At 36.6% G+C, this 25676-nt stretch overlaps 1 protein-coding gene across 3 annotated transcripts in view; it reads left to right on the forward strand.

Annotated features, from left to right (window-relative positions):
* The window catches only part of vav3a (vav 3 guanine nucleotide exchange factor a), an 84297-nt gene extending 58841 nt beyond the window's left edge, over nt 1-25456 (forward strand). Inside the window, exons 19-29 of one of the 3 annotated variants that reach the window (XR_013289625.1) lie at nt 1108-1126; nt 4041-4171; nt 6272-6337; nt 6753-6787; nt 7252-7368; nt 8114-8201; nt 9013-9142; nt 15788-15868; nt 17502-17653; nt 19271-19732; nt 24774-25456. Coding sequence is in view for 2 of the 3 variants with exons in the window: in XM_077553846.1 (XP_077409972.1) it covers nt 1108-1126; nt 4041-4171; nt 6272-6337; nt 6753-6787; nt 7252-7368; nt 8114-8201; nt 9013-9142; nt 15788-15868; nt 17502-17653; nt 19271-19306 (855 nt within the window). In the remaining variant the exon portion in view is untranslated. Of the gene's footprint in view, nt 1-1107; nt 1127-4040; nt 4172-6271; nt 6338-6752; nt 6788-7251; nt 7369-8113; nt 8202-9012; nt 9143-15787; nt 15869-17501; nt 17654-19270; nt 23755-24773 lie in introns of those variants that run through there. The other 2 variants (XM_077553846.1, XM_077553847.1) reach the window with 2 other exon arrangements.
* Nucleotides 25457-25676: the final 220 nt, after the last annotated feature.

Consider the following 25676-nt stretch of genomic DNA (forward strand, 5'->3'; position numbering starts at 1 on the left):
GGCTTATAACCCTGCCTGGACCTTACCACTTGGAAACTCCTCATTACGACTTAGTTTTGTTCATGTGCTTTTGTTGTTATAGCAAAATTGTGTATGCTACGTAATTGTGTAGATTCTAAAACAACCTGCTGTGCTAGCAAACATTAACGCCCTTATAAGTGTTAATATTTCTTGCCATTCACAAATCCTTCGGCGCTCTCCGCCATGTTTAAACTTGAATAGTTATTTTAACTGGGAAACTCAAATATCAAAATTAATTCCCAGTTGTCCAGTAGAAAATACGACATGAGAGGACGTTCATGTGCAGTTTTCATCTCGACATGTGGTATTTACCATAATTTCGATACCACCTGTGATGTCATTTTCAGTCAACAGCAAGTGGCAAAAATCCATTCAAAAATAATGAAGTTATCAGATTATTATAGACAAAATAATGTTCTTTTTTTACTGCTGAAAATTGCTAAATAAGTAAAGTATCCTTTTAATTTCTAATTACTAGTACCTGATTGTAAAACCGTCAAAAAGGGTGTCACGAGTACCGATACTTTGAAATAATAATAATAATAATAATTATAATAATAATAATATTTTATACTGTCTTGTACCCGATTTGGCCACTTAGGGGCAGTGTGGGTCCACGCGGTCTAATACACTGTTAAGTTGTAGCCACATTAGAGAGTAGAAGGAAAAAGTCACGATCGAATTATTCCAATAAAAGTTGTTTTTTTTGCAGCATGGAGCCGTTCTTTGGAGTGATAAAAGTGCCGCGAGTAGCGCGCTAATTAGCATTAGCGAGTCAGACTGGAGTAGATCATTACGATTCCTTGAGCATCTATAAATTGAAGCAAAAATCTGTCAATCAAATAATTATGAATCAAAAATCGTTCTTAATCGATTCTGAATGCAATCGCACAAAAATCGTAAAGATGCATTGCTGTGTAACAGAAGCACGTACATCGTAGCTGGCGTGTTCATTTTTTTTAATCAATTTCAACTTCACAATAATTTTGCTCATATTCTGTATGTCAATGCGGAATTTGATTTGATCATGAACGTGCGTGTCTGTGTCATTGTGTAAACCAGTTTGTTTTTGTTTTTTTTCCCCAGATCAAAGACAGAGATCCAGGTGAGAAGAACTTTACAGTATTAGTGACACCGTCTTATTTTGGCGGATTACCACTCCCTCTCTTGACATCTTATTTTTTTGAACACTTTATTTGTAATTTATCCATTATTATCTGAAACAATCTTATCCAACAAATAGCAGATATGAACAGCCCCAACGAAAACAAATCAGGTTCAATATTAAATTGGACTTATGTAATAGAAAAATACAAAAACATAAAAGTAAAATAACTAAACTCTCTTAATATTATACCCAGAAACTGATACACATTTATACTGTCCATCAGACAATGGTAATGCACGATTAGGAATACATTTGTGAATATAAAAGTCTTCTATAAAATGCAGGCACACACTGCATATCGGAGTACGATTACTGGTGGAGCAGTTATTTCATGTCAGCGTGTGTCTCTACTTTGTATTCAGTTTTATAACACAATGTGGGGAAGATTCACAAGGCATAATACTGCACTTAGTTCCCTGTATGGCTCACCAGGATTTGTAATACATTTTCCTGGAATCATCATTTCCTTCCTTTGGAATGTAACCTTGCTCTGTCAAAGGTGGAGATTTGCTGCTGAAGCAGATGAAAACTAAATAAAAGCTCACGTCAACAACTGAATCTAAATAAATATCCAAAATCAGGCGTGCAGAAGATTGCACATACATGTGGTCACAATCTCCCGTAAAACCTTCTCATTCTTTCCTCCTCGCTATTCATTATACCGCAGAAAATCATTTCTGATTGAAGACGCATTAAAATCAATAGGCATTTGATTGCTCCAGCCTTTGGCGTTTCACAATACTTCAACAATGCGCTCATTGTCTGTTTACAAAAAGGTGCTCTAAACACGTGGCTTGTCCTTGTGCAGATAGGAATGCAATTCATGCCCCCGAGATGCAATTCTCCACGACCGCGTGTCTTTAGAAGTGTTTTTCAGGCAGGCTCGTGCATGTCGGGCTGCCAGCCACCGTGCCACAGCGCTGGAACACGAGCGCTGCAGATAGATTAGCTGTGTTGAAATGGACAATATTTGCCTTGAGCTGTCCCCTTTTCATCATTCTTTCACTGTTTCTTCTTTTGCTCTTATTGTATTTCTACACAGCCTTGTCGCCACGCAGCACAGAGAAAAAGATACACTATAGATGTCAGACAATGCACAATCAGAAAGTACTTTCAAAAAAGACAGCGGTTGTGTATATGAATTACAATAACTTTCCTCAAGATGTTTGTGGTGAATGCTACCAATCGGATTTTGCCTTCAAGTGCTTGATTATAGGGCCCGACCGATACGCTTTTTTTTTAGGCCGATACCAATTTTTGTCAGAAAAAAATACGAATTACTGATTAATCTTCAGATTATTTAAAAATATATATAATGCATAAAATTACCCACTCTCTCCAAATCATTTTCAATGGGTGTCACTTTCGCACAAACTTTCCCTATTAAAATTTACTCTAGTCCATATCCACAAATTTGAATGAAGTATACAAGGTTATTGTATACATTTATGTGTCAATAACAAAAACATTCTTACTTGTTTACAACTGCTGTAAAGCATTAACCTTTTCTTTTATACATTTTTATCTTGTGTTATTTAAAATAACTTATGTTTGCAAGTCTTGGGACTTAGTGGGCTAACCTGGGACCTCGGGGATTGTATTTCAAGCCATGTCATGTGGAAATGTTTGTTAATAAATACATAAAAATAAATTGTAAAAAATCCTTGGATGTTTGCATCCTTGAATTTTAAGAAAAGAAAGTATTTGAACCCTTGAAATATCAACTTTAATTATAACTTGAAAAGACAATGACAAACTAAAACAATAAGAAACTGAAATAAGAATAGAATAAACTAAAATAATTGCACCTGAAAAACCAGTAAGAACAAATACTGACTGTTCCTGTGCGTTTTGGCCTCTTGGGGGCAGTGTGGTGCCTTGCATCCATGGCGGACACACTTAAAGTGAGTAGAGAAGAAAGTTCTGATTGAATTCTATTAAAATAACTCGTTTTTCACAAATTTGGAATAAATTGTGTCTTTGTGTAGTGTTAGCTCACTTGTGGGTATGTGTTCCCATGAGATTTGTGTGTGTATATTCGTTATTTGAAGGAAAAACACTCTCAAAGTCGATGCTAACTTCTTGTTAGCATTTGAATGGGATCCTCCCTTTGTTTTTAGCATTAGCACTAAGGCTAGCAATGTTTTAATAACGAAGCATATTTTATATTTAAATATACAATATATGTAATTCTTAACGTCGTGTGCTTAGTTTTAGTTTTACAGTTAACTCCAACTGTCATTAAACAGCTTAAAGGACGCTTAGGGACAACAAAATAGTCATAATAACATACGCTACACACTTGCTAGTTGCTAATGCTAGGCAAGCAAAATGGTGCATTCAGAGTACTTTCACAGTGTCGGAAACTTCGGATTTCTTCGGTAACGTTTTAAGGGGAAAATAGTCGGCAATGTGGCCCAAGTGGCCGATTGTGTTGGTCAATGTTTGAAGGCCAATAATTGGCTGGGCCCTTCTTGATTACCAGCTATATAGCAGGAGAATAGCACTTATGGTTTTAATAATGAAATCATCCAGATGATTTGTATGGGCAGTACATGGCTGACAAGAGCTGTATTTGTATGTGAGTACACATGCAACCTACACTCCCTTTGATTATCACCCAAAAAAGCCATGAATAGTTTAGTGAAGCAAAGCTATAGAATGACAAGCATGCCCGTTTACAACTGAGGTCAGAGGCACACACACTTACATACTGATGAATCAAAGCAGTCGCTCTGGAGGGAACACATTAAAGTACTAGTTTAAAAAGTAGAGGAGCTCCTTGAATGACAAACAATCATTAAATTCTTTTATACGACTTGTGCGGGTACTCACGCTGTTCTTGTTGCAGGGCTGCCCAAAATGATGGTGATCAGGAACTACTTTGGTGTGCCGAGCCCGACTTCTGGTCCGGCGCTCAGCATCCAGACGGGTGACATCATCGAATTAATCTGTGCCGACCTTCACAGCTGCTGGTGGCAGGTCAGAGTTTACACCACTTTTTAATCCACACATATTAAAGTCATCACTTGTACGGACAGTTTATGGCGTCATACAGCGAGGTCAGAGTGATGTATCACAATCAGTCAAGTTTTATATTATTATGTATGTTTTAAGCCTCAGACAGGCTATTTATACATAATTTAAAAATCTATATAATAATTAAGATAACCACAGAAAACAGAAAAACATGATTTTTTTATGTTACTTTTTAAATAATGTCAAGTAATTTGTAAATATTAAACATGAGATGTGCCATTCCCAGTCAACAGCAAGTGGCAAAATGGCCGCCCCCTGAGATGGATAAAAAGAGGTGGATTTTGCCGCTTATTTCATCTTCCACAAACGTGGTATGAATCAGAATATACCGTGTTTAGACTAGTGGGCTGCTTAGAACATATTATTGTAAGGAATATTTTTGGGTCGACTTCCGCTTTAAGTTGTATTAACATGCACAGCCATAAATTATCAATCAAGTATGCAACATAAATCAACAAATATAACACACAAGACAGATAAATAATTAAATTAATCCTTTGCAAATGCTTAACGTTCGGAAACTGAATCTGCACAGTCGGCAAAATTCAATATCCATCATATTGTAGCCAGGCGACCATAATCATTTTTGGCGTGGCTTCTGTGTGATAAATAGAATTGATCGCTGTAATTTATTTCACTCTGTGTCTGCCTTCTGTTTACTCGCTCAATGTCCCTGCTATAATCATTATTACATTCTTAGCACGGATGTCACACTGGCCACAAGGACTCATACATGATGGGCAATGACCTCCACAGGCTATCATTGTAGCTAATGTTAAATGGTAGCTCAACGAGGTCAGCAAAATATTAGTTCACCACCTCTCAGTAAGTTGCAGTACACTTCTGCACAAATTAAAATTAAAGTAATACTTTAACCTTTTATATATATACAGTATATATAGAAGATCAGGAGATTAAAATTTGTAATCGTAATTAATCGCAAATTGTTATATTTGTCCTAAATGTACAATAAAATGTACAATAAAATAATTGTTTTATTTTTAAAATATTTTTTTTTCAAAATTTTCATACTCTTGCTTAAAAAAAATCTAATAGAAATATGGCTACATATTTTAGTCATTGATACCAGTAATTTCATAATAATTAATAAAATTTAGTTAAAATTTAAAATATTTACTGTACTGTAAAAAACGGATATGATATCTAATTGTGTTAAGGTCATTTTTCTGCCACTAGATGGCATAATTGCATTTGTAAGACGTTAGAGACAACTCAGTGCATTTTTCATTCATATTATCATCATATATCATATCATATCATATTATCTAATCTTTAACATGAAGTAACTTGTGAAATTCTGCACATTTTTTAAATTGTAAAATACAACTTGACTCAAGTCTCCACAAATATATGCATTATTACTAAATTCATTACTGCTAAGTTTTGACATGGATGTGTCTGCTGCGTTGTGACTAGAATTTCCCCAGTACAGGCTTTCCAAGTAAGGGGCGGTCATTTATCATGCGTTAATACAATTTGTGGCATTAAAGGAACGTTAAATTAACTCAAAATTCACACACACTCATTTTGACACCCCTAATATATATATATATATATATTTATATATATATATATATAATATATATAAATATAATGTAAACATACACATTTTTAGGGTCATCGAATGCCATGTGTATAAAAAGTACATCAATGCTAATTTTAAGCTACATGCATGTCACATATCTCTGACTTTTTAGTCCCTGTGATGCCTTTTCACACAACACAAGAACAGACAATTAAGCTTCAGTGCCTGAACCGAAAGAGATAGCCGCACTAAGGTCCCCAGCAAACCCTCTATCACCCTTATATGGACTCCCAAGTGCTTATAAATCAAGACATTAGAGTGATCCTCAAGGGGGAAATAAGGAGTTCTCTTCCTGCCAGGCATGATTGCAACAATGGAATAACAAGCGCTGTATATATGCACTGCTGCCGTGTCCTGGACTAATTGTTGTTGAATTATTGAGACGGAGTCACCCAGATGTACAGTACATAACACAATTATCTTCTCTGTGCTTTCAGGGCAAAATCCTGTCAACAAAAGAAGTTGGCTTCTTTCCAAGCGACGCTGTGAAGCCATGCCCATGTGTAAGCAGCTTCTTGTTTTTCAACATACCAACTGGCGCTCATTTGACTTCATGTGCTTTCAAGGTTTAGAGTTTGGCCCTGCAGAAAATCAATATTTTTAACCCCAGGAAATGTTTCGTCAGTTGGATGTTTTCATGAACTCTCAGTGCATGTTATAGGTGATGAACACAATTTAAAGCAGCCTCTTCAGGACTAGGACGCCTCTACTATAGATAATATACACTATCATCGCAGAGGATTCTGTTGTAAAGATAACAGCAATTCTGAGCAACGTCTTTATTGGGGGCATAAAGGCATCTGCACTTTGGATTTGGCACCAAACAAATTGAATGCATTTAGTTCAGCTGATGATGGTTTAATAGTTAACAAGACTAAAAACTGCATGTCCATTTTACCTGCTTTTGTTTTGCTTCAGGTCCCAAAGCCCATTGATTACTCCTCTCAACCATGGTAAGTTTACAAATTAGCCTTTACTGCCTAATTAGATTGTCAATAGGAAGGTAGATGCCTTTCCTAAATCACTGTTTTATTGGATAGAACTAAACACAGCAAACAGACAGCTGTTTTTGGAGCACTTGATCGAGCTTCCTAATTGGGGAAACACGTTTGTCACTGATAAAACAAAAGAATAAGGCTTTGTTAGCCCCGTAATGGGGATTTAACAGCAGAAAATGGATAGTAGATGCGCACAAAAATGAGAATATGAAAGAATCCAAAGAAGAAGAAAAAACAGCATTCAGCTCCAAAACAGTGTGCTGCAGCCTGAAACACATTTGGGTTTGATATCAAAAGACCGACATGACATAAGATGAGCAGGTCACAGGCTTGCATTTATTTTAATACGTTTGTAATACGTTTGATGACATAAATATGTGGTGTTTCGTTACAAACGTTCTATCTTTGAATTTTTTCAGGTTTGCGGGATCGATGGAGAGATTCCAGGCAGAGGCAGAGCTCATGTGCCGGGTCAACAGCACCTACCTGGTCCGCCATCGCAGCAGAGAGTACACCGAGTACGCCATCAGCATTAAGTAAGTCCCCATTGTGTTGTAATGCTGAGTCGGCTTTTGCTGCTTTCACATTGTTTTAAAGACAGAGGGTCCTCTTCACTTTTGAAGACAGTGCTGACACAAGCGGGTAATACAAGCAGGTGATCATATTTGTTTATCTGCGTAGCAAAACTCTGGATTAAGCTGTTTTCTAATTAAAAAAAATATAATTTCTGTTAAACAATTACTAAAAAAGAGCATGCATGTGTTCATACGAATACATCAAATGTGTGAATTCAGTGACTCTTAAGTCACAAATTAGATACTTTTTGGCTCTGTCCCCTTGAAATAATAATAGTCTAAAAAAATGTAGCCATTAATTGTAATGTTTTGACAATAAAAAGTAAATAAAAAGCTTGAACTCATGCTGGTTACAGCTCTTCTCCCGTACATACCAAAGTGGCTTCTAAGTAAGTTACACTTCCCGACTGCAGGGGGAGCCTGGGATCAGAAAAACAATTACTCCCCATTGTTGCTTTAAATAAAGGACAAAGACCACAAAGGTGAATAATCTCGAGTAGAGCTAGACTATGAATGACAAATAAGTGGGTGGGAGCGGCTGTTTGAGGCACACGGCCCCTCAGATCACCCATCATTCGTACGTCAAGCACCTTTGGGACCCTATGCATTCCATTATGGTTTCACCACGGGGCCAGGGGCCGGCCACCGATCGATGGCGGTGATCAGGGAGGGAAATTACACTCATAACTTATTCAATGGCCCACAGGTACAACGAGGACGTGAAGCACATAAAAATCCTGACGAAAGAGGGCTGGTTCCACATCGCGGAGAACAAGCAGTTCAAGAATCTGTTTGTGAGTCTGTTAAGTTTCTCCTCTTTTTTTTCTTTTTTTTTCTTTTTTTACAATTTTGCCACTGTAATTCATGAATAAATCATTGGCTTCATTAATGTGATGTCAAAACCTGAATTTTATTTTAGCAGCGTACGCAAAAAATAACTTTAGATTACAGATGCGTTTATACTGGCTTGAGGGCTTTGGCATTATAGATACTGTACGTCCAACACATATTGGAAAATTTTACCACATACACTATATATACTGTGCCATAAAAGCATTTTTCTATTACTTCTACAGAAGACGTGGAGGTGCCAATTTGGCGTAAACATTCCGGCAAATACGTTACAATACAATTCAATATGTTCAAACATATTTGCCAGTCAAAAATGTTGATTTGAATTTTTATTTCGAAAATGCATAAAAAAATATTTTAAAAAAATGATGAAAATAAAAATAACAAAGCCAAAATTTGGAAACTGCAGGAAAAACAATCAATTGAAGCAAACAAGAAGCAAAACTTAACATCATATTAAGCAACAAAAGATATAAACGCTTCCATAGTTTTGCACTATAAAACAATATTGATTAACATCATTAAAATTAATTGATGCCAGCTGGAGAAAAGCTGTGTTGCAGTTAGATATATCAGGAAAATAGATAATAATAAGAAAAAAATGGGTTGTTATGAGGAGTTAAAAACATCTAAGAATCCTAATGTGCACAATGTACAAGTTGAAATTTGTCTTTGAGAAAAGTTTGAATAATCCACATGATGTGCTTGATCCATGTCGCCTTTAATTCACGCGTGCTCTTGTGGTGTGTTCAGGAGCTGATTGAGTACTACAAACGTCACTCCCTAAGAGAGGGTTTTAGAAGTCTTGACACCACGCTGCAATATCCATACCGGGAACTGGAAAATTCGACAATGCATCCTCTCAGTCGCTCCGGTAGCAACAGTAAGTACGCCTGAGGAGGTGTGAAAGAAAACAAATAAATGTTTAGTACTTTTATTCATTTGACCTTTTCAATTCGCTTTCAATAAAAGGTCGCAACTTGACGGTTTAAAAGCTATTCCAAAAAGGTTGAGGGACGTGTTTTTTTGTAGTGTGCAGTTCTACACCTGAAGCAAAAAAAAAAAAAGTCAAACTGATATGGACAAAAGTATTGAGACGAAGCACTTAATCAATTCATGATTTAATCAAGGGCATTGCGACCTGAATTATTTAACACACGCTGTCAATATAAAGCACAGTTCTGAAAAACTGTGAACTACAATCGCAACAATGACATTTGTGATTTCTGACTTTAAATACACACAAAGACAAAAATAAATCTTGCAGTCACAAACCTAAATTGAAAGAAAATGGACCTTAATGTTGACTTTTTGTCCAAATACTTTTGTCCATTTAGTTTCACACCCAAAACATTTTTAACACACCTTTGCTTTGGTTTTATGTGTTAGTCTTTAATTCATCCCAACAGTAACAGTCGCATGTCAACTTTATGACCACAAGCAAGCCCCGCCGAGCGATGTTTTGATGAACGAGCAGTTCTGTGATCTAACGTTTCCTCTCCGCCAAACCCTTTCAAACCATGTTCCATTTGCTCTTAACAGTTTATGCTCCAACCCTGCTTCTCGCCGCCGTTGTTACTGGCTCGGCTGATTTCTTTGCCCACCGCTCTCAGTGCTTTCTTCATCCTTTTCACAGCGCTTTAACTCACCTGGGAGCATCTTCACAGCCTTACAGTAAAAGAGCTGCACAGCTATTTGCTATTTGGAACAGTTCTGTCTCCACTGACTTTTATTGTTGTTGTTCGTTGTTTTTTGTTTTGTTTTTTTTGGAGCTCTGCGTCTCATTAGATTTGACAACAGTATCTGCAGTTTCCAGACCATCAAATACTACAAATAAGTTCCAAGGGAGTTAAATTATCTGGTTAAACCTTCAGTGAACTAACCAAAGTGAAGGCAAATATATTGTCTGGGCTTTGGGGCCTCCTATCCTCATATTTATTTGATTCCAAAGAGGCGACTAAATGAACAAAAACGTTTCTTTTTTTTACCCTCAGTGTTTTAAACGTGTTATATAAAAAATAAGCATCAGTTGAAGCTCTCAATTGACACACGCGCAGTACAAAATACAAGTCCGATAGGTTGAAAATCACTTCTAAAAATGACTAATATAATTGAACTAGAATTTAGTCATAATTATGAATTTTGGTTGAAATCTGATGTAGGCACTCAAAATCAATCAGCAAACTTCTAAGATTAAAGTTTTTTTTTTTTTTTAAATCACACCAAGAGGAATATTCCGGACATTTCAATCAATGCAACATTTGATTAGATATAGTGTAATTTAAAATCAGCAGGGATTCTACTTTGGAATATAATTATAATCCAAAGGAACTATTGTTAAAACAACAGCCAGAAAAAACTTTTTTTTTTAAGTATTCAGAATTATATCAGTTACTGGAATATTAATTAAAAGTATTTGTAAGATGTCAATGACAAGGGCAAAAAAACTTTACGTGCAGAATATTTCAGCCTCCGTTTGACTTTACCAAAAGCAGAACTTTGTTTTTCACAGTCAAGAATTGTTTGAAATGAAACACAAAGAAGATTTTGCAGAACTTAATTACCTGTCTGGCTGTTGCTGTGGTTTGAGCGCGGATATTTCTCTCCTGTGTATGTTTTCTGCTGTTTCTGTTCTGTTCCACAAAATCCTGGGACTACCTCAACACAAAAAAACAACTGTTACAGTTTCTAAAACTCTTTTTTTTTTTTTTTTTGCATCACAACTGTATTTGGTTTGGAATGCAACACATGATGGCTGTTTATGTATGCAACTGCTGCTTCTTTTTACTTTGTCAGTCGTTATCCATACTCACGTCTCAAAGTTTAGGGCTGCTAATTAGGGGCTGAATGAAGAAGAACACAACATTGCAGTAAGATTTTTTTAGTGACTTGGACAAGAGCAGGTGTTGTTGACGTAACTTTGAATAGAGATTTTAATGAGATCATTTGCAAGTGAGGAAAAAAAGTTAGGTAACAATTGTGACAGTCAAAATACATTGCCTGGAACTCGCTCTGCCTTTAAGTAAATAAATGCCCTCTATGCTACTGTTTAATCTGTTATGAATTTTGCCATTTAATTCTACATTGCTAGATAAATAATAATAATAATAATAATAAATGTTATTTGTAATGCACTTTATATTTCAACAATCTCAAAGTGCTACAGAGTAAAAACGTTTTTTTTTATATGTATATAATAATAATAATAATAATGATAATTATTATTATTATTATTATTATGAGACAACAGCACAGTGTGAAAAAAGTACCGAACTACTGAATAGTTGGCAATGTATTCAAAAGTTTCAAAAAGTCAAAGTTCACTTGACAAAGTTATTATCGTATATTTTAAGTTCATCTGGAATATCTTCTGAAGGCTAAATATTTGGGTCTTTTATGAGTAGTATGGGTGTGAATATGAGTATAATAGTATGAATTACAAGCACTGTAATAATATAATAACAAATATCCCAGGCCCCGTAACTCAATCCTTCATTACTAAGAGGCATCAGATCTCAACATGAAGTTTTTTTGTTTGTTTTTTAACATATTCGGCCCGCTGATAAATTCTTAAAAAATTGCTGATAAAGATTCAATAAATATTTTTCTTGGAAAGCTGAGTGTAAAAAGGGTACAATCCAGTAAAGAAAATTAAAAAAATGCCCAAAATGAGTTCTTGCACTTAATGTTAGTTTGTTGTTCAGCAGCTTTGTACCATCCTTAACTCATTCACTCCCAGCCATTTTATTGAAGCAACCACCTTCGCTCCCGGCTGTTTTACTGGATTTTGACTGATTTTGCAAGGCCCACAAAATATTGTGTTCTATTGCTATAAAAACATGGAACCTTCCAAAAGAAGAGTCTCTTCTTTCATCGGGAAATAAAAGTATATTATATTATATTATATTATATTATATTAAGATATATATATATCTTTTTCCGTTTTGCAGCAATTAGCATTAGAATAAAGTTAAGTTTCTTCAATATTCACATTCCTGGTGAAAACACTGACAAAAAGATATTTTTGCAACATGGCCCTGGCTGATCTCTTATACTCTGCTGCCACCTGCTGGCCATTGTTTTTTGTTTTGTTTTTTTATAACTACCATTGCTTTAAGCCATCTATTCATGTCAGAAGCTGCATCAAAGCTTTCTGTATGCTCTTGCATTAAAAAACATAAAAAAAAAATTAAAAAAAAGAGTAAATATGTTTTTGGGAGTGAAGGACAAAGTATTGAAAAACGTTTTTACACATTTTTGGGTTTGAATGAGTTAAATTGTAAAAGTAAGTTGCTGTTTGCTTCAAAACCTTTAGCATAGTTGATATTTTATTTGTGCACGGGGAAATGTATTTTGAAAAATGAATTATATTAAAGAACCTATTTTGTCCATTCAATATCTAAAATAGCATTTTTGTCATACATCTGGTTGGGAAGTTTGTGGTCCTTTGTGGCCCACTCCAGCATTTAGTGCTCCTACCACTTGTCGTTATTAGGGTCGTAGGTGAGCTGGAGCCTATCCCACCTGCCAATTGCAGGGCACATGTATTGGGAGTATAAAATTACAAACGTATAAAAAAATATATATATGTAGGGTTTATTTATTTTTTACTTAGGTAAACTAAAAATTCCTTGTGAGTTGTTTGCAATTTTATTTCTCACGCTTGAATCTATTTGAGGAGAAGTAAACCTTTTTTTCTTTATCTATATTGCTGTGGCAGACAATGCCAGGTGGGAACAAGGCTGAAAGAAAAAACATCAAGCATCTATTAAAGATTCACAGTTGACTGTCTGCCTTCTTCGAAAAGTGCGCTGTGTAGTTCATCCTTTCAAAAGTCTAGTTTCACCCCACACGGCGCTGCTTCCAAGCCGAGTCTTTCAAGCAACGGCAGAAGAAAAAAAAAAGACAATAGTGCCCATCAATTGCTTGTTAAAACAACATCTGTAACTCGTGTTAACATTTTATTCTCAAGCCAGTTTATCGCTTCTGACGAGAGACAGCATGCTGATGGTCACATTGTTGGCAATGCCATTGTTAACAGATTGGTTAGCCGCGTCGTTTAACATGCTTTTCAAAATAATTCCACACTTCCCACTTTAATCTTTTCTAATGTTGTCCCGTTGTGCACACTTTCTTAGTTTGCTCCTTCATGTTGAGACTTTCTTCAAGCCGTGCATAAAACCTAAAATACAAATTAATGTTCTCGTGGAAGGGTCTCATCTCAATCCTTGGATTACTGATTAGATTCAATCTCTGTGCGTTTGTGTGTTTTTAACCGCTCACAAAGTCAACTGCATATTCTGGTGTGGTTTTTGAAAGAAAAAAAAGGGCCGAGCCAAAACTAAGCACATTGGATTCAGGTGGTGCTTTTGGTGTCTGTTTGAAGTAGACGGCCTTGTACCTGGATGCCGTCAGAGGCTACTGAGTTTTCTCTCAGCGGGCTGATTAGTACTCATGTCAAAAAACAGCAGAGCTCACCGCCTCATCTCCCTTTACAGCATACCAATAACGCGGGCCAGTTAACTCGCCAGCAAGTATTGTTCAGAACAACATGTTTCTCATAAAGCGCAGTCATTTGTCTGCCATTAGTGAGGACAAATGTTTACTCCTCAATCACTCCTCAAAAACAATTGACTTGTACTTGTAGTTGTCATGCTACGTTTTTGCCCAATTACTTTTAGTATGCACTTGCCAGGCACCTCATTGGGTACCCTCATACCATTTAATGAGATCTGATTTAAGAGCTGTATCGTAAAATACAGATGATAAAGATCCTCCTCTTGTGGCTAAATGAGGAAAGCAAAATATTAGAGACATATGGCAGTATGATGCAGTGCATATTTTTATATTTGCAACCCCATAAAAAATGTGATAATGAGTTACTGATCATCAAATCTGAGTACACACTGCTTTTGTAAAAGGTGTAAGAAGGAGTACAGTACAGTATATTATGTTTACTATACTCATGTAAGTGTACTAGAAATTACAAACTACTCGAAAGTACGTGTTTATACAAGAGAAATATTCTGGTTAAAATCTCGACTCAGGCCTTTCTGTGTGGTGTTTGTCTTTTCACCCTGTGCTTGTGTGCATTTTCTCCGGAAACGTCAACATCCCAAAAACATGAATGTTAGGTTAATTGAATAATATAAAATGTCAATAGAATGTGACTGCGATGTCACCATGCATCAAACTGCCGCAGAAAAACACCGACTACTTCCGAGGAGGACTTAATCAACTTGTATAAAACCACACATTTATTATTAACTCATTCACTCCCAGCCATATTCACTGAAGCAACCCCCTTCGCTCCCGGCTGTTGTACTGGATTTTGACTGATTTTGCGAAGCCCTCAGAATATTGTGTTCTATTGCTATAAAATGATGGAACCTACCAAAAGAAAGAGTCTCTTCTTTCATTAAGAAAAAAAGTATAATTGTGTCTGTTTCCATTTTGCATCAATTAGCATTAGAATATAGCTATGTTTCATCATTATTCACAAATCTGTTGAAAACACTTGGAAAAAGAACATGGCCCTGGCTGATCTCTTATACTCTGCTGCCACCTGCTGGCCGTTCTTGTAATAACTACAATTGCTTTAAGAGACCTCTTTAGGTCATCAAAGCTTTCTCTATGCTTTATCATAAAACAAACATATAGATAAGTTTTTGGGACAATGGCAATATTTAAAATAGAACGTTTTTATAAGTTTTTGGGAGCAAATGAGTTGATACCAAATCCTCTTTAATGGAGTTTAGATTGTGCAGGCGTACCTAATAGTGCAGCTTAATCCTAACAGCACGTATTTCCTATGTCGACGTTCTTACCCCCCCGCATAAAAAAAAAAAAACAGCAGCAGAGCACCTTTGCAATTGGATCCGCGTTTGTATCTTCTTTTGTGAATATTGGAAGACAGATAGAAATACAAATGCATCGGGCCTCGGATTTGTTTATTTCTCGTGTTTGTAAGATAAAGACACTGTTGGTCTTTTTGAAGTAGAGAAATTTACTCTGTTGTCATTGCAAGCTTCCACAATGACACAAAAAAGGGAGTAAGGGTTTAAAAAAAAAGACTGTTAAACTTGTTTTACTAGGGATTACTTTGTAAAATGTGAAACAGTTCGTGTGTGAAGTAGAAATGGATGTAAATGTTATGTAAGTCCCTTTTAAGGATCCAGACGGATTAAAACAAAATGTGTCGCTCTGCATTTCAGGGGTGCTTCTTTCGTATCAGCAATTTTGGAATGACTGACCTTTAAATGACTGAGGACAATCCTTGTAGTTTTATGACCGCAGAACACCAAATGGGGCCCCCCTCCAGGTCTTGTGAAAATGAGATGAATGTCAAAAGAGTCCTAAACTTCACATCTGTGACTTGTCGAGATTTCCCTACCCGCAGCTGCGTTGTTTTGTTAACTCTGAAAACAGTTTTCTTTGCTTCTCTCTTTCTTTCTCTCTTCCATCTCCACATCCCTGCCCTCTTCCCTCTTGCATCCCGCCGCTTCCTGCTTGGCTCGCCCCACCATAGCCCCATTGCTCTGCGGCCTCTCTTTTGTAACCCCTGCCGGCTACAGCTTTGTACCTCCTTCCTCTGCCCCCTTCTGGTCAGGTACAGGTATCACTTCTCTTTCTGTTTGTCTGCCTGTCCGTCCAACATTATGTCTTTGGAAAGAATTGCCCAATTTTTTTTTGTGTCATCATGAGTGTGCCTATTTATTTATTTATTTTTACTACTAGTGTCAAAATTAGTGCATACATTTTGAGTTAATTTAAAGTTCCTAAGTTAAGTAAAGTTTAATATTACTAATGTTTTTAATGAACGATTAATGACCGCCCCTTACTTAGAAAGCCTGTACTGGGGGAATTACAGTCGCAATGCAGCAGACACATCCACGTCAAAATTTAGCAGTAATAAATTTAATAATAATGCATATATTTGTGGAGACTGGGGTCAAACTGTTGTTTTTGTACAATTTTATAGAAGTGCAGACTTTCACAAGTGACGTCATGTTAAAGATTCGATAGCTCTTAATATGAAAGGAAAAATGCACTGAGCTGTCACCGTCTTACAAATGCAATTATGCCATCTAGTGGCAGAAAAATGACCGACACAAATCAATATCACACTCGTTTTTTGAAGTACATCTTTTAAATTTTTTATTTATTTATAATTAATTACTATAAAATTGCTGTATCAATGACTAAAATATGCATCCAAATTTATATTAGTTTAACATTGTTTTTCCACTTTAATTTTAACAAGAGTATGAAGACTTAGAAGAAAATATTTTATTGTACATTTAGAACAGATATAACATTTGTGATAATTCGTCAGTTAACTTGAAGTCATGCGATTAATTACGATATAATTTTTTTAATTGTCTAACACCCCTTATTTTCACATATGAACATTATATGGCCAAAAGTATTGGGACATCTGACTTTCAAAAATGGAACGCTATAATTCTAAAAAAAAAGAAGCTGTCCATTAATCCAGCCCTGAGCACGTCTCAATCCTCAGTACGCAGGTGACTTCGCCCCATGTGAGCACCTGTCAGACTGAAAGGTGGAAGCGTCCAAACACACAGAACACCTCTACGTCAGATATTATATCCCCTTGGCCAGAGTTGTAAAGGTCTGACATTCCATTTCCGCATGTCAGCCTCACTCAACTCCAGCCAACTTTCACTCTCTGGGGGCGCGTGAAAGCCAGCAGGGCAGACGGGCGGGATGGAATAGCACTAACTAGCTAACCTGCTCCACATGTGTGTCTCATACTGCAAATGGTTGTGCAAATGCTGCCAACAGATCAGCAACATTTGCAATTTGTCTGGAAATTATTTACTAATTTCAAATATGTCTTTGTTCATCTGTCTATGCTAGTGACATATAGTGGCAGGTGTAGAATAATTTCATACATTTGATAGCAGAAGGTACAGTTAACCTGTTGTCATTCTTACAAAATAAATAATGGCTCCCTGCTAGTATGTCAAGCTCATATTTAACACTGAGCTAGTTAATCTTCAAGTAAATTGAGATGACATCGTCATCATTTCATTTATCATACTTTTGGTGACATTTTCTTTTACTGTGAGATTTCTCTCATGTAAAATTGGCTCAAAGAAGATCAGAAATTCAATGAATAAACAGGTGGCAGGAGATATAAGCTTTATTTTTGCACAAAACCTAAATTATTTCACGAATAATTCTGATCATATGTATCTGTTTGTCTTTTTCCCCAGTGTTGACTCCGAAAGTGATCGGTGTGGCCATTGCACGGTACGATTTCAGTTCGCGTGACATGCGAGAGCTCTCGCTGCAGGAAGGCGACGTGGTGAAGATTTACACCAAGACTGGAGCCAACGGGTGGTGGAGGGGCGAAGTCAATGGGAGGGTAAGTGCCATAGATACACATCCTTGATGAAAAATTGTTAAATCAGATGTTCGCTGTGGGTGGAAGGTAATCCCTCTTAGACTTAAGCACCATTGATGTGTCCAAAAGTCGAATATTTCAAGAAAATTACGTGTTCTTAACTCATTTGCTCCCAAAAATGTATAAATATGTTCTATTTTAAATATAACTATGCTCCCAAAGACGTATTTATATGTTTTTTATTTTATTTTTTATTTTATTTGCTAGAGCATACAAAATACTTTGATGCAGCCCCTGAACTGAAGAGAATGCTTGGAGAAATTGTAGTTATTACAAAACTGGCCAGCAGGTGGCAGCAGAGTATAAAAGATCAGTCAGGGTCATTTTGCAAAAAGCTTTTTTTGTAACTCATTCACTGCCATTGACGGCTATAGACGTAAAAAATTCATTTGAACTATTTCTATTAGTTTAAAAATGTTTCTACTTTTCTTAACAAGAGTATGAAAACCTATATTTTTTATTGTACTTATTATTTAGAACAGATATAAAATTTATGATTAATTGTGAGTTAACTAGTAAAGTCATGCGATTAATTCCGATAAAAAATTTTAATCTCCTGATGTTCTAAATTTTTATAATCTTTAAATCGCGTCAGGCGATTGTAATTAATCGCATGACTTCAATAGTTTAATCGACTTCAATAGTTTAATCGACTTCAATAATTTGATTAATCACACATTTTCTATCTGTATTTCTAAAAAAAAAAATTCGAGGTTTTCATACTCTTGTTAACAAAAGTGGAAAAAAAATTTAAACTAATAGAAATAGTTCAAATGAATTTTTGACGTCTATAGCCGTCAATGGCAGTAAATGAGTTAATACAGGTTTGTGAATAATAATGAAACTTATTCTAATTGCTACAAAATGGAAACAGATACAAATATACTTTTTATTCCTGATGAAAGAAGAGGCTCTAATCTGTATTTTGGTAGGTTCCATGTTTATATGGCAAAAGAACACAATATTCTGTGGGCCTTGCAAAATCTGTCAAAATTGAATAAAACAGCCGGGAGCGAAGGGGGTTGCTTCAGTGAAAATGGCTGGGAGTGAATGAGTTAATTTATTAAAAAAATAATAATAATTATACAAAATTGGTTATCGGCGAATGACGGCTGTCGACTGTAGCGTAAATATAAAAGTTATTTAAAATAGATATATTGCTCTATCTTCTGATCGAATCAGGGATCGGTCATCGTTTTTTTTTGGGTGGTCATAGCTTTGAATGCGGCCACAGGTCGCACATGCTCCAAACCACCACTGCTCTCGGAAAATTGTACACACAAGTGGTGCAATGGATCATCATTGATCCGTGGTCGGTTCGGATCAGGCCCGATCCGAGCAAAAAAACAATAAAAAAAAAACTTCAGTGAGCATTCACAGTCGATACCATTCCGACATGTCAAGGAGGCTGAAACATACTCAACGTAACACGCTAAGCCTAACTTCAAAATAAAGTTGATCAAATACAGTAATACATTAACCTTAGTTCACTTTTACTTTGAAGTTGGCCCACGCCTGTAAAATGTAGTCAATGTCGGCCAGTGCTTCTGCTAACACCCCACCTTTCCCCCCCCTCAGATTGGCTGGTTTCCATCCACATATGTAGAAGAGTGAGCGGACCAATGAAGAAGAGTGTGACAAAAGGACACAAGTTAAATCAAAGAGTTTCGATTCATCAGAGCCTTGTTGTTGTTACCCATCCAGAGGCCTTTGGGAGAAATCAAAAAGGGCTGCTGAACACTACTGACGCAAAAGTCATCCCCCGTCCTTTTCTGCTTGGCTTGCCTTGGCTAAGTAACTCCACCATCTACAAGTAGCAGCTTGCTTGTCAGCGGGGCACGCCAGACGCCTCGCCATCCATAATATCCCCGCCCAACTAGCCACCGACACCCCTGGCCAAATCCCACCTGTTTCTACCTGCCAGCTTGGCCCATGCGGACATGTCAAAAAGCAGCGACTCTTCCATTCATGCACTCATCCATCCATTCATAACACTTGCACTCCTTCCGCCTCCCGTGGGAATGGAGACAACCAAAGCTGGTAAGGACCCACACTGTAAAAAAAAAAAGAAAAGAAAAAAGTTGTTTGTTATCCGTTTCACATCCTCTTCCCACTTTAAAGACATTTCAGCCGTTTTGACCTTGCGTGTGTGTTTTGCTCCACTAATGCTGGTGGTTATTGATGACCTGATGGCCCACAGCGGCGCAGTCGCCACCTCTGAAAAGCCGCTCTTTGATTGCAATCGCCGCACTTGCACTCATACAGAAGATATAAGATAAAGACGGCGTCCGCGCACGGCGCCAGCGATTGATGGCTCTTGTTCCCATTTTCCTCCGGCTGCTCGCATTCTTTATCGCCGGCGCGGACGCTCGTGTTTTCGCTTGTGTCGGCCGTTTGTGATCCTCTTGCTTATCGCTGGCACAAGCCCATCGGCGCGAGGCTTTATCTTATTTGGAGGTATTACGGGCCTGTCGGGGTGAGCGCACCACACAGTCTGATGGCCGCCTGACCTGAGAGGAAATCAACCCTTTGACTGGTTGCAGCCATTTTGTTATATATGTGCTTTGCAATATTGACAACAAGGCCATACAATCTAAAAATAATTACTAATTGTACATTTGTTTAGCTGGTCTGTCTGTCGTGATACCCTTCCTGCTTTTCTACCCTTCACACTCGATATACATTCGCACACATTATGCAAACCTGTGTAGTCCAATACTTTTCAATATGAGGTACATATGAAGGGCAATGCTGGATTTAAATGGAGTCAACCCCATCAATATTTTATTTATTTATTTATTTATTTATACAATAATATGCTCTATGCAGCCCCACTAGTCTAAACACGGCATTCTGATTAATATTACCTTTGTGGAATATGAATTAAGCAGCAAAATCCCTCTGTTTATAATCCATCTCGGGGCGGCCATTTTGTCACTTACTCTCGTATAAAAATGACATCACTTCGGGCTCAGGTAATGACCAATCAAGACTCACCTTGTTTTCCGCTTTTTGTTAAGTGACGTTCACAAGCCGAGCCGTGATTGGCCATTCCAAAGTGAAAAACTGTGATGTCATTTTCAGTTGACAGCATGTGGCCGCTCCCTTGATATGGATAAAACAAATTGATTTTCTGGATGAATTGATATTCCACAAATGCAATATTTATCAGAATACTGTGCTTGGACTAGTGGGGCTGCATAGAATGCAAAAAAAAAAGTTGACTTTCCATTTTAAGTTTAGTTAAGGAATGTTTTAATTGTTCAGTTCATCCAATCTTAGCTACCTGTATAAAGATCTATATTTTGCTTATAAAATGTTTTCCCCAAAATCTGATTATCACTTTTTCATTTATAGGATTTTTTTTTTTGTTTGTTTTTTTTTTTGTTATTTCAATACAATAGATTATTTTCCCAGCAACATTTAAGTAATTTTTAAAGAAAAACTTCCAGTCCACCCCCCTCCATTTTCATCACAGCAAATTGCCATTGAAAAACACCTGGAATATTTCTATTTAATGGTTTAAATTAGTAAATAAAAGCGATTTTTTCCCTTTCAAGTTGGTATTTAGCTACATATTTTACATCCCCCCCCTTATTCCACAAATACCATCTTCCACACACCTCCACATGACATTTTGAAAACTTTTTTTTCCTTCTATTTGAGCTATTTGTTCATGACAAGGGAAACCCGCGTGATCCACATAAAATACTGTAGATTATTCCGCTCACGCATCATCGCACAGTCCAGAGGTGACATTGAGGCAGAGCCACTTGTTAGTCAGAAGTCAGAGACTTTATTTGATGAACAGATGGACGCCGCCTGTGGAAACACACCTCAGGGCGTCGTGACCTCACCGTGTGTGAGGCCCCAGGCGTTTGTGCCACTAACTCAGTTTGAAGAGCAACATTTTTTTTCTTGAATATGCTCGTCCCTCGTTATTGGAAATGTTCTATTTGGGAATGATTAAGGCAGACACACCGTCACGTTATGTGCATATTTACTTTAAGCTCGTTTTTAACTCATTGACGGCTATAGACGTCAAAAATTCATTTTAACTATTTCTATTAATTTTCCCACTTCTGTTAACAAGAGCATGAAAATCTAAATTGTTTTTATTGTACATTTAGAATCGATATAAAATTTGTGATTAATCGTGAGTTAATTAGTAAAGTCGTGGGATTAATTATGATTTTAAAAAATTAATCGCCTGACGCCTCTAATTTTTTATATTTTCTTTTTTTTTTTTTTTTAAAGAAAAGATTATTAAAAAAAAATACTACTTTTTTTTAAAGAAGAAAAGATGATTAAAAATGAGGGGTGTAGGTGATTAAAATTTTTCGTAATTAATCGCGTGACTTCACTAGTTAACTCATGATTAATCACAAATTTTATATCTGTTCTAAATGTACAATATTTTTTTTTTTTAGGTTTTCATACTCTTGTTAACAAAAGTGGAAAAAAATGTTAAACTAATCAAATGAATTTTTGACGTCTATAGACGTCAATGGCGGTGAATGAGTTAATCACTACTTCTGGTTCATAGAATTGACACAGCTGTAAATCCACAAGTGACCACTAGATGGGAGCCTTCTTTATTTGTGGGTGGTCACCTTCAGTTTGGCAATGATGATCTGATTCACAAAGTGTCCTTTAACCAAGTCACACGTTCTCTAGTTAGTGACTTCACATTTCCAGAATGATGACATCTAAAAGGAACTCGTTAAATGTTCTTTGCTTTGCTTCCTGCAGAAAGTCCAAATGTTCCCTCTGTCTAGTAGACCGTGAAGAAAGAGATCCTCTCGGGAGACCGAGAGTGGGCTTCTCTAATGGCAGACTGTGGTAATCCACCTCCCACTCTGCTCCTCTGCCCAAATCAACTATGACGGCGTAGTCATTTACAAGTGCAGGATTTTTTTCCCCCCCGATTTTTTTTTTATTTTTTTGCTCATGAGGTTAGCTCAAGGGTATCCGCGATCCAATCACAACACCATCTCTCTGGCTGCATCCTCTTTCTCGCACTCTTTCTTTCCCCATCATCCACCAATCTCTGTCCTCCCATTTTCACTGTTGATTCTGTCCCTCACGTGATGCGCTAAAAAAAAGGCTGTGTGGTGTGATGCTTCATAACCAACCGAAGCAAAATGGATTTTACATACCAATTAGTAGGTGTCCTTCAAACGTGATCTTTTTTTTTCTCTCCAAGGAATCAACAAGAAGTCACTCTGTTGCGCGTGTTCTCGTGTCACGGACTCAAGTGTGGGTTCCATGTCATTGAACCAAAGATGCACTGTATGCTGTGTTTACTGCACTCTAAAAAGTGAATAGTTGAAACAACTTACTTGAATTGCTGAGTTGAATGAACTTAATGAATTAAACTTAATGACCTCGTAATTCATTCAAGTAAACTCATTCACTGCCATTGACGGTTATAGACGTCCAAAAATCTTTTTAACTATTTTTATTAGTTTAACATTTGTGTCTACTTTTGTTAACAAGAGTATGAAAACCGAGGACTTTTTTATTGTACATTTAGAACAGATATAAAATTTGTGATTAATCGTGACTATTAAAGTCATGCGATTAATTACAAGTAAAAATTGTAATTGCCTGGCGACCCTAATTTTTAATAATCATCTCGTCAGGCAATTATTTTTTTTTAATTGTAATTAATCACATGACTTCACTAGTTAACTCACGATTAATCACAAATTTTATATCTGTTCTAAATGTACATTTTCATACTCTTGTTAACAAAAGTGGAAAAAAATGTTAAACTAATAGAAATAGTTCAAATGAATTTTTGACGTTTATAGCCGTCAATGGCAGTGAATGAGTTAAGTTAGATTGATTTAACTCAATTCATTCCATGAATTTGGTTCAACTATTCTCTTTTTAGAGTGTGTACAGTCAATATTGTTGTCTTATGCTATGGTACAACCACTGTGGCCTAAATTGAAAACAGCTCAGGCCTGTTTAGCATTCCCCTGTATATTTTGTATTGTACCATAATGTAAAATATGTTCATAGTATATAATAAAAAAATATGTTGCTTATTAAAATGTAGTGGCATTCATTCAATATGGTACAGAAGATTCTTTGTTACCAGATATCAGTACTGGGCCTATTTCAAGGGATCGATACTCGATGGACTCAGATACTGGTATCTCGTGGCCGTTTTACATTCAGGGGCGGCATGGCTCAGTGGTAGAGTGATCATCTCCCATCCGTGAGGTTGTGGGTTCGATCATCACCCCTAGTGACCATGGCGAAGTGTCCTTGAGCAAGACACTGAATCTTGATTTGCTCCCAGTGGACCTGGCAGCCGATCCACTGCTGTGTGTGAATTTGAGGCATTGTAAAGCGCTTTGGGCACCATATGATGTATATTTAAAAAACAACAACAAAACAGTCCAGTCCAATCTAGAAATGAGAAGAATAGAAAATTGCCATTCATTTCATGCAATTCTAAGGAAAAATACTATATTTGCATAAATAGATCAGCCTTTTGTGGAATATGAATTAAGCAGCAAAATTACCTGTCTTTTTTTTTTAAATGTAATGTGTGGTTATGAGTGAACACTCAAGAGTTAAGTACTGAGAAAATCAAACATCCCTGTTTAATCGACAAATGCCAGTGTAAACAATATATAAATAAATTTAACTCAAATTAATATATATATATATATATATATATATATATATATATATATAATAAAAACAATCATTCATAAAAAAATCAAATAAAAAGTCAATTACACACAGTAGCTGAAAAGTATTATTTATTTGAGACATTGCTGAGTCTTTAGAATGGAGAGCAAAAAGTGTAAATAGTGCCTTCAAAAATATATTTTTATGAACCATAAGAGTTTTGAGAGAAGAAATACAAGCTAAGATACTGCGGGATATAAATGGCCTGATTATATCAGCACCATGGACAGCAACGAATGCACTCAACTGCTGTGGTCAAACCATTTTGAACAATTTCCAAATACAGGAAATGCAATTTGAATTAAATATCTTTTGTAACATCCAGTCTTTTTTTTTCTTTTTAATACTGTATGGTGCTTGTCCTTTCTAGGGTCACAGATGAGCTGCAACCTATCCCAGCTGACTTTTTAGCGAATTGGGGTCCACCCTGGACTGGACTCCAGCCCACTGCAGATCTTACATAAAATACTTTAAAAACTCAATGCAGTATAAATTTCATCATAAACCATATCATGCATGGGCTGTTTTCGTTATTATTTACTGTAATCAGGTTTCTCCATAGGAGTTCATGGCAATTAATAGCGACACCGATCAAATGTCAATGTCATGGTGTTCGACGTGTGTTCCGTTGCTGTTTCCGCCACAGGATTTAAATAACCTGCATTCAGCAGGGTGCTGTTTCTCACCTGCTTGTTGGCTAATAAGTGTGAATGAACGTGGGGTTAAGAGTGTCTCTTGTTGGTGTCATCATACTGATGAACCATTTAATCTCAGCTTCTACTTATAGCGAGAACACGTAGAACACTAACGTGTATTAGCCATATAGCGAAAACGTGCCTAATAAGGTACAGACCACATGAAAACAGAATGTTTGTGTGTGTGTGGGTGGGTCGGGTGCTGGTCACTTTGGCCATCTGCTGCCGGGTCACCTGCTGCTGCTGCTCCTGTTGCACAAGACTGAAGCTTATAGGCACCAAAATGCTTCATGGCGGACTTGGCCAGGCCGGTTTGGATCAACGCTTCCAGCCGAGGTGGGACGACCAGTGATGGCGGGTGACAGCATTGTACTTCGCAATCAAATACTTGGGCTTGACTTTTCTGAATATTAAAAATTAGCTCAGCTTTGGTATAAATAAATAAATATATAAATAAATAAATAATTAAATAAATAAATGTGTTATCAATATGTATCAAATGTGTTAATGACAAGTCTCATTTTTTAAACTAGTGAAAATAGTTATTTTGCCTGGTAATTTATTAAGTAATTCAATTA

The sequence above is a fragment of the Vanacampus margaritifer genome, chromosome 20 (assembly GCF_051991255.1).
Source record: "Vanacampus margaritifer isolate UIUO_Vmar chromosome 20, RoL_Vmar_1.0, whole genome shotgun sequence".
Taxonomy (NCBI): Eukaryota; Metazoa; Chordata; class Actinopteri; order Syngnathiformes; family Syngnathidae; genus Vanacampus; species Vanacampus margaritifer.